Source organism: Myripristis murdjan, chromosome 21 (genome assembly GCF_902150065.1).
Source record: "Myripristis murdjan chromosome 21, fMyrMur1.1, whole genome shotgun sequence".
Classification (NCBI taxonomy): domain Eukaryota; kingdom Metazoa; phylum Chordata; class Actinopteri; order Holocentriformes; family Holocentridae; genus Myripristis; species Myripristis murdjan.
Window position 1 is genome coordinate 29,020,372 of NC_044000.1, and position 18,090 is coordinate 29,038,461.

Sequence of the window (18,090 nt, forward strand, 5' to 3'; positions counted from 1 at the left end):
ATACATGTGGCATAATAGCTCTCCGGCAAATCACCCAAGGGGCATTTCCAGTGCACTGAATTGCACAGCCTGGCTTTCCCAAATAGGCTTGTGTTAGCATAACGGAGCTGCAGAGGTGCTGGCCAACAAGGAATAAATCCGTCAAAACTATAAAGTGACCTAATATGACACGAGCAGGTCGGACTGCGGCATGACAGGGAGCCACTTTGGGTGCTAGAAAGCGAATTCAGCCAGTCCATGAGGCGAACTGATGAATAAGCCAGTTTCATGCCTCGACTTTCTTCCTGCGGATGAGGGGCTTTTCATCGAGAGATCGGGTTCAGGAAACTGGCCATCACCTAAATGTGCTGTTTTAATCTTTCATCGGTGAAATATAAATCATTGATTGGGTGTCAGGCAGCCCGGCCCTGTGAAAGCTGCAAGCGCTTCAAACGGTGATGCAAGACTTCATGAATATTGCCACCAAATAAAAAAAAAATTTAAAAAAAAAAAGAAAGGCAGAAATGGTGTTGTTTGTTATAATTGAGAGCTGAGAGTTTTTTTTCTCTCTCTCCCAGCGCCCGCCGCTCGCTAACGTGTCAGCTCCAGAATTTGATTGAGCAGACCTGACAAACGAGCAGTGACCCTGAAAATCAGACAGTTTGTGAAAGGGCCGTGCACTCCAACCGTCTGTGGGGCGTTTTTTTTTTTTTTTTTTTCCTATCGTGTGGTGTGGCTCCTTGGAGGTGGTGATGTGGCTGGCTCTGAGTGTTGTGGTGGATCTGAGCAGGAGATGTCTGCTTCATGGTCTAAAATTACATTTTTGATTTATTTAAACCATTCACTACACACACACACACACATATATATATATATCCTACTGGCAAATCCATTCTGCATTTGCACTGGTGAGACAGTTCCCTGTTGTAAAGTGTGCCTTCTCTTCACTCCCAGTCTTTGTTATTATCCCTGTTTTATTGTCTGCTGCTCAATAAATGACATGAATTCCCCAGTGGACCCTCATGGTCGCATTTGTGCCTGCAAAGTCTCTAAAGTCCAATTCACATCAGAGCTAAATGCAATAACAGCACTTACACAAACCAATTATCACTCAATTCAATTATGAACAATAGCAACAACAAGGAGCACCAAGTCCTGCTGGGAAAAAGGTCTCAGCGATCAAAGTTGACTCTAGTTACTATGCAAACGAGCCTGGCTCTGTGTGTGTGTGTGTGTGTGTGTGTGTGGAGAGTGCTACTTGGCAACTGCCGGTAGATGCTCAGTGATAAAACTGCACAGTGCTTCCTGAATGCTGCACTGGAAATAGACAGAGTAAAGAGGAAGAAGAACAAGAGGAGTGTTTCAAAACATTACAGAAGATCATGAATCAGCTTGGTCGGACACTAAAGGAATTACAGAGTAATAAACAACATCATAAAGAATTTGTATTTCTATCTGAAAAATTATGGGTTTGAAAGCATGGATAAGCCGTCCTGTTATTTCACGTTTTACAGACAGAGAGCATGAGCGACTCCAGCTAATACCTTCAGTTGAGAAGCCCCGAGGTCCTTATGTGAGCAGGGCCTGACAGAACCGAACAGACCTGCTAAAAAAATCAAAAGAAGTCCAGCCACAGACGCCTCCACAAGCCAAACATTCCCTCCTGGGACTGTGACCCAGGGGCCAGCCTGGCTCGGCTCCAAGCCTTCATCACGGAGCCACCAGAGTAAGGCTTAGTGACACCGCTCCACCAAGAGCCAGGCTGCAGCTCGGACCGGGGATTTGTCTCACTCGGGGCTTCGCTCGGGGGGCACACTGGATCCAGAAGCATTTTGCACACTGCAAATATTTGTCAAATATTTGACAGTTTTCAATTTGTCCCATCCTGCTATTTACAACAGGATTAGCGGAGATGTTCTGTTCTGTGCTTGTTCTGTTCTGCCCCCTCAGTCCCTGCATGACGCCCTGGAATCCTTCCACAGTGTCATTAAACACCACTAAGTACACCTGCTAACAAAAACACACACTTGACCCTGTAAGACAGACTTAACAAAGACTTCACACACTCACACACAAGATTTTCGATAAAATCTTGCTTAAGTGTTACACATGAATGCTAGTTTGGTGCCGTCCAGAGCTGCAGAGGTTCTAACATTGTTTCAAGTATAACACAGTTTATTATTATTACACAGTATTAGTACCTACAGCAACTCTTGTACTGTTTTAAACCCTTTAAAAGTACATCCACCTATCAAACCTCTATCTATCTATTCATAACCTGCGTACTGACATATGCAGGCTTACACAGCTGTTGCTGTATCAGCCTTCATGTAACTAGAGCCTTGTGGCAGTCATCTTTCATAAAGTGTCAGCTGTGCCGAGAAGGTGCGACACTGCACAGTGAACCACTGGCTCCCTGTTTCCCAGCAAACCCCACTCATTAATGGTAGATATGGCTGCCCAGTGCAAGCGCCCTGTTCATGTGTGTGGTGTGTGAATGGTGTGTGAACGCTGTTTTCTAGTCATTCTGCAGCTGCACCCTTCAGAGACACCGAGAGCCCACAGCTGCTGACAGGATTTTATAAAGGCTCCTCGGTTTTCTTTTACCCTGCTGCTGAACTACCAGCTGATTAAAGTCCATCATTCAAAGAAAAATGTTAACTGAGCTATTGTTTTCAGATTTCAGATTACTATTTCCATGCTATTTTCATTACTGTTTTCATTTCATGAATTGAAATCTGTGTCTTCGACTTGCCTCTTCAGATTCGAGTGCTGATGCTATACTGTAAAGCGACACATCTCTTTTAAATGCACCTCAACATATTCCTGGTTCTGCAGAATTATTATACTGCAAAACTAAGGGCAACTACTAATAAGACTGACAATGTAAATTTAATGTTCATTGCAAAGTAACTTGGACTGAATATGAATGGACTTCTGTTTGCACCTGCAATGAGTCTTTACTTAAGTGACTGTAAAAACTTGCAGGTGGTTAATATTTATTAATGGCTGCATTTACAGTGTCTCATAACCACCATGTTAGTTTCTATTGTATTCTGTTCTCTTCTCTTCTATTCTAACATGCTTGTTGTGGTAAGGTTTACTCAGATGAGTGTTCTTGTTAAATTATTTAATTTTTGTAAAAAGATTTTGTACATTCAAGCAGCTTTGTTTGATATGAGTTTGAGAATAAGATAGGTGAAAGATTTCTTTCATTTTAGTGCCACATTTACACTTTTTTTTTTTTTTTTTTTAACTTTGGTCAAGGTGGTCATATCAACACCTTCAATGTGTTTGCTGTTTTTTTTTTTTTTTTTTTTTTTTTTTTTTTTATATACTGCACAAGATTGCATACTGCACAAGACCACTGGCACAGATTTCAAAATAAAATAAAAAAAAAAAATAAAATAAATAATAAATAAATAAATAAATAAAATAAAATAAAATAAGAAATAAAATAAGAAATAAAAAACAAACAAACATAGTTTCCTTTGAAAAACAGTTGGAAGTAAGTTAAACATTCCTAAAGTCACATTTTTAAGAGATATATATCGTGACAAGTCTGAATTTTATTTCTTTATTTATTTTTTAATTGTCTTGGGTACGAGTTAGCCTGTTGAACACCAAAACAAAATCAGACCCCCACCTTGCCCCCCCAAACTGCTGCTTTGGCCTCTGCAGGTCTTGCGGATGGCGTTGTTTGTTCGCGTCACATATCGCATGTCTCTGCTCTGAAGTCACACGGGACAACAAAAGCTGGGAACTGAATCATGAAGCAGTGCTATATTTGGATGACATTAACCAAAAGAATTAAGCCCATGGGTGTGTGTGTGTGTGTGTGTGTGTGTGTGTGTGTGTGTGTGTGTGTGTGGCGTGACTGAGACCCCGTTAAGAAGTCCATCACCGCTGTGTTGGTGTTGCCGATTAGAGCAGCGGCCCCTCCCAGGCGGCTCGTACGGGACAGCGATTGGTTGGCCGGAGCGAGGAGGAGGAGGCGAGCACTGAGGTTTACTTTGGACCGGCGCCAGCTCGTTATTCAGCCTCGGAACAAACGGGGCGGCGAGATGAGCGCATGTTCACTGCAGCTCATCCGCAAGCAGCAGAGGGCACGGCTGTTTTTACTTCATTACTTTCACTGAGTGGCTTTTTTCCAGACGCTCCCTGGGACTTTCTGGAGCGGCTTTTTGAAAGCCGGACAAAAAAAAAAAAGTCTTGACCCGAGCATTGTTCATCATCGTTCAACATTTTCAATCATATCCATGCTTGAGCCAACAAATTTTGTCAAACTTAATATAAGCTATACATCAAAAACTTCCAAATCTTTATAGCTGCATCAAACTTTGTCAAGCATGGAGGAAATTTTAACTAAAAGCAGCTGAAATCGATCCGCTGTTGCACGCCAATTAACTTCCACACACTATTTTTTAAAATAATTTTTACTTATTTATTTATTTTTTTGCATTTGTCTGGTTTTTGCTAGCTAGTTCTTTACTTAGCTCGATAGTTGGGGATTTTTGCTGTTGTTGTTGTTGTTGTTGTTGATATATAAATAGTTTTTGAATCATAAATATAATGATCTAATTTTGGTAAAAAATCAACATAAAAATCATTTTCGGTCTATATTTAACCCTGTATGTAACTATATGGTGTAACTGTAATTTTGAGCAATAAAAATCAGATTAGTCATGTGATGCCTCTTTGTTTTCATATTTATGTAATTATCATTATCCCTTATCAAAAGATATGTACAACAGTTGTTATTATTAGTTTTGCCAAATCGTACGCCTCTCTTTCTCCAAGTGTTCGTATTAATGAACTCGTTAATTTTTACTCCAGTGCTCATCATGTAAACTTTAGCAGACCTTCACACCAGCAGCTTCTCTTCTGCTTCACTGAGGTCTGAACACACGAGCCACTTCGACTTGACTCGGATAATTGGGCCGCCTCCCCGGCCCTGACAGCGAGGGAGCGGCTTGGAGACAGAGAGCGAATGTGCGTGTCAGCACGTACACATGCGTGCACACACGGCGCGGCAGCACTCTGTATATGTGCGAGTGTGTTTGTGTGTTAATTATTCTAGCAGTGTGTGAATGGCCTTCTTTCTGACTGGCAGGAAGTAAATATAGAACGTTTCAGCTCCCTCGCCCTCCACAACGCTGCAGTAAATGAACACGCGATGCACACACCCCCGCATCCACTGACATACACATGGATGCACGCAACATACACACACACACACATACATACAAACACACACACACACACACACACACACACACACACACATATATACAAGCTGAACATGAACACGCGGTCGCTAATGCAGGGGGGAAAGCACGCACCCTATGCTGCTTTCGTGTCTCCCGAGGTTTCTTGATCACATGCTCGCATATTTGCTTATGAGAGGCTGTGCAGGGGAGTGGGAGGTGGTGAGGAGTGATGGGATTTGGGCGGGGTGGGGAGGCGAGGGGAGGGGTCATTACCGATTACCAGGTTTCCCCTTTGGTGGCCTGCATTCCACGAAGCGCCCCGTCCCCATCAGCGGGCTGGGGGAGGGGGCTCGGCTAAGCCTGGGAGTGGGTGGGAGGCGGAGAGGGAGCGAGGGAGGGTCTGCGTGAGGGGATGACCCACCGCTGATCATTTAGCCCAGATCGCTCCGCCTTTCATCTGTGTGCAGATGACCCACAGGAAGCGGTGGGGGAGGGGGCGGCAGCGACTCAAAAAAGCCCCATCCCTGAGCGGGAGCGACATGGACGGGTATCATGGCATGTCACAGGACTTTCACAACAGCCACAGAGCTTATGTAACAAATCTGCATCCCGCAGCACCGAGCAGATAGTCCCTCCACACACATCGACTCGCCGCGGCGCAAACACACGTCGTGTGCGGAGCTGCGGTGTGCGTGCCGCGGCTCGGCCGTGCCGATGTACGGGGGAAATTAATATCATTAAAACAAGGTTGCTTGCACAATTCCAGTCTCCATTATGTAGCGGTGGCCTAATTTCTTCTGATTTGATGCACATGTTCGACAGATGTAAATAAATTAATTTGATGTGAACTGATGAGCGTTTCCAAGGCATCAAGCGATGTTTTATTTTGAAGGATTAAATACAAGCTGGTGTTTTGGCAACAGAATCATGATACAATAAATGTACTCGCCGATTCCTATGCGCACAACAAAGCTACATCCTATTAGCTGAATGGTGTTTTACATAATTCATTTTCTGTAAGCGTGGCCTGATCCGCGGGGAGCGGCGCAACATGAGTGCTGTGCAGGTCCATGTTTGCCGTCTCTCTATTTATGGCAGACATTTTAAGCTGCTGCTTTTACAATGGATATAATGGCCCACCTTATGGAAACTTGTGAAAAATTAATTCCCCTTCAGCCCAACCATGTCGTTTTTCATTCCTCACGGCTTGCAACTCGAGTAGAAGTACAAGTTGAAAAATCAGTGCATTAAATTAGATTATAATAACCCAAAAGCTTGGACTTGGACAAGCTTGCTGTTGTATCTTCCGTTTGATTGTGTATCTCCGACAATGCCTGTGTTTTTTTTTCTGTATCAGCCCTCAGTGGTTCACACAATGGCCCACATCAAACCACAGCAAATTGAATCCCCTTGCAGTCCTGAGGGATTATTCACCCTAATCTCCATCTATATTTACAGTGCAGAGTATTTCAAAGGGCCGCAGTTCACCGCAATCTCAGCCAGCATTCCACTGCAATATCATCACCGGATTAATCACCCTTTCATCTCCTGTGCTCTACAGGTTACACCACAATCCAGCTGAAACACAGCTCCCTTTGTTAGCAGACGCTCTCTCCAAACAAATTCATGTCCATTTGATATGTCATTTAGAAAGTCAAGTGTTACACAACGGCCGTCAGATGATGTCAGCTCTGCTTGGTGCAACATGCTCTGCTTGGTGCAACACGCTTTAGAGGGAGCCTTTCCAGAAAAAGGCACACACACACACACACACACACACACACACACACAATATGCCACCAAAGTTTGAAAGCTCATAGGATATAATAATTAAAAATAAATCCCACGTCAGTAAAGGGCTTACTCAGATAGACGGATGCCAGCATGACTTCATATAAGCAGGCTGAGTCACCGCGTGCGTACGGACCCAGAGGCAGAACAAACATGGGTTCAACAGTTGCTACATATCCCATAATTCTCAGGGTTCAAGGCAGCCATCATCTATATGAGAAAAAAAGCTTGTTCCTCATAGAATATCTGACATAAAACGCTAAAAACAACAGCCACGATGACTATCTTCTTGCTAGAATGGTAGTTTGTGCATAAATATCTCAGCCCTGAATGCTTGACCTGTTTGTTTTTTTTGTTTTGTTTTTTAACCTTTATTTATTCAGGACAGGCTGATGGACCAGCATGCTCTTTTCCGGTATTAATACCTTGGAGCATTCACTTTCTCCAAACAATCCCAAGCTGTCCAGGGAAGTGACCCATTTACCTTCAGATAGCAAGAACACTTCTTCAGGCTAACTGCTCTCTGCAACTGCTAACATCCACCCCCAAAATAAGCCTCCCTTATCGGACCACAGCCTCCTGTTTCCTGGTAACGGCACCTCTTCCTAGAAACCCAACGATGATCTTATTGGCTTAGTTGTATCATCCTGGATCTCGTCTGGCCTTTGGCCACTGGAGAGAGAGACGCAGGGCGAACAGGAGGCAACTTCCCTCTCTAAAACAAAATGACCAGTGCTCATGCTGAGGGATGGCTTTGGGTTTTGTTTGCAAAAGGACAAAAAGACTGGCTGAGGAGGATATATGGGTTTGTTTTTTTTTTTCATTTTAGCTGAAATTGAATCATTTTTACCAGTTTGCTTTGTGCCATGTTTCAAAATATCACAGCAGAATTCATTGTCCGCTGTAGCTGCTTTCCAAGGAAGTTGGGAATCCTGCGAGGGAGCGTGAGTGTGGGGGAAACGTAAATGAACTGAACCTTGTCTTTAGATATTAGTGTGGCGGCATCTGGCACAGCAGGGGGGGCCCGTTTGGAGAGGAAGGACAGCAAACATCGGAAACCACAGCCGGATGTCTGAAAGAGCTGCTCTCAACACAGCCACACAGCCACACACTGCACACACGGCTACCTGGTGCTTTCAATGAGCAAAGGCGGGAGCCGTGATGTGTACGTGTGTGTTTCGGGGGGGTGTTTATGTCAAATTTGGCATGCGTTGATAAGAAGACGTGTGCTTTTGAAATAAGAGACACCACGCAGAGAGAGCAACAAAGAGAGAGAGGCTTTAGCGGCCCGCTCATAACAAGTGTATCATTGATTCTCCACGCCAAATTACAGCGACAGCACTGACACGGCGAGCATCGGTGCATGTGCAGCCGTTACAGAAGTTGCAAAAGTCGCCCGTAATGTGGCGTGAAGCTCTTCACCCACAGTGTAAATCCTGCAGAATACATTGCCATCATGAAGCCGTTGACACAGCGGCATGACACACAGACGAAAACACACGAACACTGTGACATTCATCGCCATACGACCCGGGGCCAGAGCACTTCCAGAGACACAAAGTGACACGTTTCAGCTTTCCTGGCTGAAAACAGGCAAACTTCCATATCTCAACACTACAACAGCGCGTGCACTTAACCGCTTTTGTACCAAATGCACATAGAATACATAATATTTCTTGGAGAAAAGTGCTCCCAACGCACACTGTTGGCATGAATGATCCAATAGGCAGACAGCAGCTGGGAAACTGCTGCTTATGGATGAGACTCCAAACTCAAAGTGGGGTGACCCGGGGTGTTAAGGTTTTAGGGTTTCAGGGAGTCACCGCCCATCTTCAGACCAGCACAGGGACTGGTCATGATAAAGATGGCAGCTGGGCAGGATAATACTTTCAGACAGATTAACTGAGCTGTGCCAGGTCCTTGTTCAGCTCCTGCAACATAATCAGTTGCGAACACTGCCACGACTGAAGGCTGTTGTGCAACTCAAACACACACACACACACACACACACACACACAAAAAAACAGGCATCACTAAAATAAAGTATGCCTTACTTTAGGAAATATAATATTCTGGAAGAAAACCACACTTGAAACACACTTCTGCGGCGCATAATGCAATTCTGATGTATTTTATTATTTTATGAAGGTGGGCCTTTCTTGGCGTCGAGCGGTTCCTCTTCACATCGGGACGCAGAGGAAACAGCCAGGTTTTGCAGCCACACAGAGATGCGTGAGCGGCGCTGGAGCCTAGACGTCGTTCTGCAGACCACCCACTCTCAGATGCGTGTAATCCCAGCCTGACAAGCTGTATTTACACTGTTTACATACAACAAATTATGCCTGGCCACAGAGCCAGCCAGGGGCTACGGAGGCCTGCGTGGTCCACAGCGCTGTCTCCATGGGCTTCCTTGATGTAAGAGCTCTCGGTTTGTTAATTACTTAGAGACTGTCGAGGAAGTAGGCTAATGCAGTTAGACAGGAAGGCCTGTCTGCACTGGCTACACTTTGACCTATTAGAACTAAGATCCACTATTAATAATTTATTCTGACAGGTTGAGGGGCCATCAAATACTTCCATATGCCACTGAATGTGGAATAATAAATGTAAATTGTGGATGGAAACAATTTATCAATGGAAGCAAAAGCCGTTAATGTCATAATGATGATGCTTTTTGCCACGAGCGGCAGCGTGAGCTTCGTTCTGTCCTTGTTGAGGGTATCAAAGGTCATGCCGCAATCCAGAGCATGTGAATCTACTCCTTACAGCCCCCTCCCACACACACACACACACACACATCCACACGGCACATATGCATAAAAAAGACATGCATTTGCCACTTCCCCCGTAAACACACTCATATCAGCAGCCCTGTCTCCTGTCCGTCTCACCCCAAACAACCATTTCAGAAAGCCACTGTCTTAAACAAACATTGCTCTCCCTCCATTTCATAAATTCTTTAAACTCGGGGGTTTCTCTCAATTATTCATGCTTTGAGAGCATCCAACGGCCGCATTGCAGCATTCTCTCTTAAAGATCACCGCCTAAAATAACAGCATCTTCGCTCCACGTAGTAGAGACGACCACACACATACATCCGCTGGCATGCAGCTCTTCTCGCTGCCTCGGCATACAATCCAACACTGTGGTTGGGTTTAATGGACGCAAAGCAACGGCTTCGGCTCCTTATCTCTGAATAAAGGAGACGTCACACACACACACACACACATGGGCCATCATGAAATATTGAGGACCCTTCCCAGGGATGAAATCATCTGAATGAGGCCGAGGTTGGTTGCTCTTCTGTTGCTGCAGTTGGTCTCCACATCCCAGGCTGATGAGATGTGCTGTGAAAGCATCAGGAAACACATCCAGGCAGGACAAGCAAACCCCACCGCCGTGACGCTCTCTTCACGGCTGGAGGGAGCAGAGCAGCAGCTGAGGTGCGGTTAAAGCCACCGCTCCAAACTGCTGCTTTCCATGAAGATCCACGGCTCATCCTTTTTACTGCGGCCCGACACAACTCCTCTGCCAAAGATGCTAAAGAGCCGCCAAGATTCAGAGGATCAGTGTAGCTTAAATGGAATAGGTTTGAGGTGGCAGGCTGGTGCACTTAACTCGCTAAATTGTCTTTTATTCTCAAGTGAAAACGCCTCCTGGATGCTGTAGCCAGATCTATTAGGACAGTGTTAAACAGCTTCAGAAGGAAAATTCAATCTATTCTGGACTGTGCTTTTTGGGCTGAGGACATTTTGCGAAACATCCTCAACCCCCAAAAGTCCCACAATTCTACCCGTTACCTGTCTAACCGTCCTCATCCTCAAGTTAAAAAGCCTTCTGAATTCTCTAACCAAACCCACCTGCGACCCAAAACCAGACCCCGTCTTCAGTCCCACACTAAACTGTCCCTGTTCTTCCTCTGCGCCCTCACTGGCCATGCAGTGGTGGTGCAAGTCCTTGGGTGGTGCACGGGCTAAATTGACTGAATTGGCTTAAATGGCTTAATTGTCCACACCTGCGCCCACAAGCCTGGGTCGCAACATCACTGGGGGCTCGTCCGGGACATTCTGGACTCTTTTTGTGGAGACCGGACCGCCGAGTTTTAGCACAGGGTGAGTGAGGGTTCACTGTGTGGTGGAGCAGAGTCTCTTCAGTTAGAGTGCTTCAGCTGGGCGGCTCGGCTGCCCTTCCACTGGAGCACTTGTTTGTTATTTTGCTTGGATGCTTTAGTTTATTGTGTTTGGTGGTCATCCCGGATGGGGGCACGCGTCATAGTCGGGCAGCGCTCTGTAGCCCTGGTCTACAGCCTGATTATGACGTTTAAAGATCCCTCCAGCATTATACACCACCAATCCCAAGGTAGATACAGTGGATAGTGAGAATTAAAATTCAGCAGTGACAATTTTAATCTATTCACCGGACTTTGCTTACGGGGTAAAAGAGGTTTTGCGAAACATCTTCAGCCCAACAAGCGCAGGTTAGTCAACAGATTAAATTTCCTCTCTTACTACGTATCTTCAGTCCCATCTTACATTATCGCCCCCATGGCCAGGCTTGTGACAGAGGGCCTTTGCCATAAGGGCTCCAGGACTGTGGAATGACCTTCCATTAAGAAATCAGACAAGCTATCTCAGCATCCTTCTTAAAAACTAATTTGAATAAAATGCCTTTTAATTAGACTTTATCTTTTTGTATTATTCCTTTATTCATCAAGCGTTTTATTTGATTCTTATTCTCTGTTTCTTGATTGCATTGTGTATTTTTTGTTCTGTTAGGCACTTGAGCTGGTTGCTGTACAAATATTGCGTATTATTACCTGGGTGACTGAAGTGAACTTACATAGACAGTAAACACTATCATTAGAAAATAAATGAGCTACTTTCTGTGCCTCCAGTCTACCAAGCTTACCAAAAACAACACATCTACTGGCAGTACAAGAAGAGTGTGTGAGGCTGTGTGTGATGTTTGACTAGCACTGTAACACCAAAGGTCAAACCTCCTCAGTGTCAGTATGTGCCAAGCAATAAGAGCTCAGTTTAACTTTCACAACAGCAGAGAGCACTGCCTGGTGAATTTACCAGAGAAGAAGTTCTTGGCTCGTAGGTAGCTGACGCTCAGGCGGAGGATGGAGAGTTTGTCCAGACTGGATGTCACCTCTTCGGGGAAGGGCAGCAAGCTGGCGAGCCTCTCCAGCTCTCCGTTCAGCCTGTCTCGGTGCCGCTTGGACGGGTTGGACTTGGCCCCCTCGGCTGGAGGTTGCTTCACCCTGGGAGACGTGAGATACGAAGAGTTAATCTGACTGGGAGAGTGTAAAAATCAGCCCCATGCCAGTGTTCCTGTCTGTTTACACCTATCACACTTGAGATAGTTTTGACCAGCTGCCCTGGAGCCATTTCAGCTCCACAAGAGAGAGCAAACAACCCCATCAACACCTGTCAGCTCCACGTAATTATCGAGGAAAAATCAACACTTATTAAGTCTGGAAACTCTGCTGCGGTGACGCCCACTGCTTCAGCTGGACAATAGCAACAAATTATGAGCAGAAAGGCCAAGCTGTGCTGCAGCTGATTGATGCCTATTGTGTACCTTATTATAATAATTCAGCTTTCAAAATGTCCAGATGTAACTTTTTCTCAAACCCCATTTAGTACAAATAAGAGTTCAGTTTAACAAAGAAATAGGAAATAGTGGTTACTAATTTCACTTAATGGCTTATTGGCCTCATTTTACCCACCCAAACTCCACTGACCTTATTAATGCAAAATGATAGCACCTTTTAACAGATAGTAGGCATTCTTTTTTCAGAACAGAGATATTTAGACTATTCTCTATATTGTATAATGCAATATTTCTATATCGCTAAAATACTACATGATAAACCTCAGTTATTTATTGACTGATTTATTATATGGATACAATATTGTGTTTGGATATGCAGCTCTCACAAACAACCATAGCCTATAGAGTGATTTGATATACAGGGTGAGGCTATACAGTGTCTCTAAAATAATATTTATTCAATCTTAATATTTTGATAAAATGAGAGATAGAAATTAAAATAATAATAATAATAATAATAATAATAATAATAATAATAATAATAATAATAATCCAATCCTAAGCCTATATGGTGAAAAGAGGCCTTAAGGTTTCATAAACATGGTTGGGTTGTTTTCTTTTATTAATTTTGATACATGTCACCAATCGGATTTTTGTATTATAAATAAAATACATAAAAAATATACAACATAAGCTATATTTTTCTGCATTTGTTGCTACAAGTAATAGCCTATTTTAATATCTTGAAACGCTGCACCCCGAAAAAGAAGAAAAAAAAAAAAAAAACAGCAATAATATTCAAATCAGGATGAGAACATAGGCACATTATTGCAGCAGCTTGCCCCTGCATGGATCTGCGTGCAGGGTTTGTTGCATCTGCTGCAGCTGCTGCTTTGGTTTTCTCATGTGCATCTGCATCTGCATTTTATTATCCTACAGAATCCGGTGACAAATTGATAAAATCGTAAACGCCGAGGCTTTCGGCTGCGTCGCAGGCTCATCAAGCTGCATTCGTTCCCACATCATTTCAGTAATGTTCTCACAGCATGAGTTGTTGACAGTGTTGCCTACAGGCCTCTCTGCCAGCCAAAACAATATGGACATAAATCAGGCCACCTGCAGATTATTGTATACGATATTATTACTATTTTGTCCTGTTAATTGCCATTCACCAAGCAGTAGAAAAAAATCATGCAATATTTCTGGGCATATTTAAATCAACAGTAGCCTATTGTATTGGCTCTCCGGGACATTTTTTATTCTAATTATTTAGACTCATTATCTATTCAAAATAATGACATCTGTGGTTAATTTTAGTGACCTGTACAAGGGCCTAATCATTAGTCAGTTCATTTTATTGGTGCAAGTCCTGACAACATCACCACACTGGGACAGTGTCCTGCAGTGATCCAGGCCGCATGCAGCCCGGACAGTGAGACCTGACCGTGAGACAGAAAATGAAGAGTTAAATCAAACTGTCTGTCTGACTTGAAGGGCGTGTTGTCAGAAAATGGCGCAGCCTTGCCTGACGTCCCGGCTCAGGGGCCCACGAAAGTTTCACCGCTGATTTTGCCATGCTAACATTTCTTCGGAATTTAATTTTTGGTTTTATTTTGTTTTGTTTTGTTTTCTTCGACCCGGTTTTGCAACACGATGAGTAATTAGCGGAGACCGGGGCTCTGAAGGTTAAAATCAGCCTCCGCAGGCCTAATCCACAGACACTTCATGCAAGCAAGCTCTCCAACTGGACTAGTAAAACCCTGCGGGAAAAGGTAATATTAGAAGGCCTACAGTAATCCTGCAATAAGCCTACATTTTAGAGGGACAATGTGGGCCACAAAACCACAGAAAATATGCTATACTCATAAGCATACATTTCTAACAGTAAACTAGGCCATAAATTAGAGTTAAATGCAATAAGGTCAATATAAACTCACTATTTAGCATTACAGAGACGTTACACAGATATTATAGGAATAATCCAGTATCCTATGGAGGATTTAAAAAAAAAAAAAAAAAAAAAAAAAAGCATACCTGCCTATGGTTTATAAATTCAGTGTTCATGTAAATGCACATTTTTACATCATAATGATACCATTGAAGATTTTTTTTCTACAGAATAAACTGAATGCACTTCAAGTGTTCATCTTATTGGAATAGGCTATTACAGAATTTTTCGGTGAAGTAGATGTTCAATGCAAAGGCAAAGGGGTTTTATCAAATGGAAATATACAGTCATACTGGTACACATTAATACAGATTTAACCGGCTGGAAGAAAGAATATTATTTTGCAAAGGGGCGTTGTGGGCCTGTCCTGTGCGTCGCACAAATTGTGGCAGTGCTGATCTCAGTCCACAGCGAGGTGAATTAAAATGGGGGCTGAGGTAACTTACGCTCTCTGGACCGGTTTTCTCCTCTTGCGTCCGGCGTACATGACGGCTCTCCCCCTCAGCAAGCCTCGGATGAATCCCTCAGAAACACAGCCTTGACGCTCGCTTCCCCTCTGCGCTACATAAAGCCACCAAGAAATGTCCTCCCACTAATCCTCCACAAGAAGACCGCACACAAATCAGGAAAAGTCCGCAGGAACGAAAAAAAAAACAAACGCAAAACACATCAAACGGATAAGTTACAGCGGACAGGACGACTTTGCCTCGTTTTAAGGGCTGCTCCGCCTGGGAATAAAAAAAATAAAGAAATTCTGCAAACAGGCGGTCAGCATCAGATTCTGGTTTTCTATAAAAATGGATATAATAAGTGTTGGCGTCCAGTCAGTCGTTTTGAGATATGAACTCGTCACCAGAAAAGCACCGAGGCTTAGTTTTCATCCCCAGCAGAGAATGGTGCTCTAGATTTGCACTGCCGCTGCACTCAGAGAGGCGCAATCAGCGGAGAAATGCGCATCCATTACCGTCCACTCCAAATTCACTCTTAAGCGCACACAACGCCCTAAAATGCTGTTAATAATTATAAACATTTATATTTTTACAAACTCTGAACATTCACTCATCACAGTCCACCCCAGCCACGAACTCTAAAGCGCAGCCAATTTCCAATTAGCGCGTGAGCTCCGGGGGAAGCGTGTACGCGCATTCCACTGGCGGGCACGCCAGAGTCCGACACAGATTTTAACGGGCGCGCGCAAAAATAAAGCTTAGGCACGAAGATCTGCGCGGCCACGCGAGAGAATCTCCCGGAAACACCACACACCGGCGCGCTCCCGAGCCAGTCCTCCTGTCCAATCAGCGTCCAGAGGGCAGAGTAGCGGTTTATGTTGAGCCTAAGTGGCCTTGCTGTATGTGGGTCAGAGGTTAGACTTTTAAATAATGTAGCAGACACTATTCAGAAAATAGGACTCTGTGAAGGCTTTCATTCTTTCACCTGTAAATATTTTCACATTTCTCTGGTGATGAAATATAAAGGAAAATAATCTGTGGACATCATAAAGCAAAGATCAATCTGTCACACTCTCAGGATTTGTTTTTTTATTGCTTTTCCTTAAGCGGCCCACCTATTGCAGAACATTTAAATTACCTCAGTCTGATGCATCAGTTAAATTAATTTAATTAGTTTAACTATTAACTATTGTGGATTAATCAATCAATCACTCATTCTATCAAATGTGAAAAAAACAATAACAAATGCTCATAGGCAGTTAGCAGAGGTCAAAGTTTTTCCTTGAAATTGCATTGAATCAGCAGAACTTTGGCATTTTTTACTTGATTAATAGCAAAAAAAAATTACTCAATTATCAAAATGATCACACATAAATGATGTTCTGTCAGTTGATTAATTGATCCGTTGACCAAACATTTCAGCAATAATGTAACCAAAAGGTCACGAGAATTCAAGTTTTTCTGATTTGAGTAAATCGTAAAAAGATGTGTAAACTGAAACTATATCTGTAAAACTCTTTGAAGACTAGTTGACTATTGTTGTTGTTTACCTCACAAACAAGCTGTAGTCCACAGAGCACAGTCAGCAGCCAAATTTCCATAATTGCTTATGAATAATGTGTTTGCACAAACTATCTCAGGTTTTTCTCTGTAATAAATTATGAAAACAGGACGCTGTTGAAGGCTGGTCATAAGGCTGGAGATGGAGGGGGAGGATGTGGGGAAAATGAAGGCCGATTGACTGATGACAGCAACGGAGACATGTGATTGGCAAAACTCCTGGCATTTTATCTTTCTTTGAAACTGAAAATATGCGACGACAGCCGAGTCTGAGGTGACACAAAGTTGGCTTCTCTCCATTTTCTGGCGGATGAAGAGAACTTCTTCCTCTGTCGAGCATCCTCTTTTTCCAGATGTAGTTTGTCAGTTCTGATGAAAGCATTTTTATCTCCACCAGGAGGAACAACGTGGGCAGAGATATCGTTTTTACTCATGTGTGTGTGTGTGTGTGTGTGTCCACAGCTGTTCTCTGAAATTAAAACCTATGCAAAACCTTTGCTTTGCATATTTCTGCTCTCCCTCCACTCACTGTCTACCTCGCTCGACCATCTCTCTCTCACTGCGATGGTCCTTCGCTGCAGCTCGCTGTCTTCCTCGCTCTGCTCGTACCTCCGGGTCCCTACATCTCTTTCTGTCCTTATTCACTGTCTCAACCGCTTGCTTTTTTTTTTTTTTAATCCTATTGTGGCCGTGTCTGCTCCGAAAGCGGGTGAAAAAAAACAAGGATGTAGGCTACTTTGTGTTTTTTTTGGGGGTGAGTTTACCGCTGCTTATGTTACAAGCCGTTCATGAGAAACATGAGAAACACAACACTGTAAATATACAGAATACCAGCAGTTCAAGCAGGTTACATAGGCGGACTTCTCCACTGTAAGCCATGACGAGTAAAACCACCTTTGCTGTTTCATATGTGTGTGAGTGAGAGAGAGAGAGAGAGAGAGAGAGAGAGACCTAGATAGTAATTTTGAATTTTGCCCTTTTTGAAAGCGGTTTCTGCCAAAAGCCATATGACTTCTGGAAAAGAGCCACTAATGGCTGGTGAGCCACTGTACTATATATTATATATGTATTTAATGTGTAATTTGAAAAGTGTTTGTCAATACAGTCAGCTGCTGAGTCTCTCCTGAGTTGTGGTCAGCACATAGTGTGGCCCAGAGTCCGGCGGCCTTCAGTTCAGAAAAGGGGAGATGAACGCCTCTCAGAGATCTGCACCCTTCTAGCTCTGTTTTTATTTATTTATTTATTTATGTACTTGCTTGTGTCTCCCCAGCACCTTTTAAAGAGTGCAGCTGTGTGTGCATGATAGAGAGACACATCATGAGCCTGTATCCTGTCACAGCCAGTGAACACAGAGGCCCTATGGTGTTACCGTGTTTTGACAACAGACAAAGACAGATATCCGCCGCTATGGAAATGCATACACTGAGTCACATGACCAGATGAAGCCCCTTAGGGTGCTGCAGAACTAGAAGACCCCCGACACATGTATGTACTGTATGCAGAGAGGAAATTAGGCCAACGCGTGGCTTGATTCTCAGTTTGACAGTCGTGACTATAGTCTCATAACCAACAACCCATCTTATGAAACAATTAA

At 43.6% G+C, this 18,090-nt stretch overlaps 1 protein-coding gene and 1 long non-coding RNA gene across 2 annotated transcripts in view; one reads left to right on the top strand and one right to left on the bottom strand.

The window, feature by feature from the left end:
* Window positions 1-15,064, bottom strand: part of LOC115379992 (aryl hydrocarbon receptor-like) — a 45,317-nt gene extending 30,253 nt beyond the window's left edge. Inside the window, exons 1-2 of the mRNA XM_030080999.1 lie at window positions 14,934-15,064; window positions 12,059-12,246 (exon numbers count right to left, since the gene is read on the bottom strand). Coding sequence (XP_029936859.1) covers window positions 12,059-12,246; window positions 14,934-14,974 — 229 coding nt within the window. The 5' untranslated portion in view covers window positions 14,975-15,064. The remainder of the gene's footprint in view (window positions 1-12,058; window positions 12,247-14,933) is intronic.
* On the top strand, window positions 3,083-15,172 carry LOC115379993 (uncharacterized). The gene is made up of 3 exons (XR_003930285.1): window positions 3,083-3,093; window positions 7,556-7,561; window positions 14,993-15,172. It is a non-coding gene; the product is annotated as an uncharacterized LOC115379993 (long non-coding RNA).
* The last annotated feature ends 2,918 nt before the right edge of the window (window positions 15,173-18,090 follow it).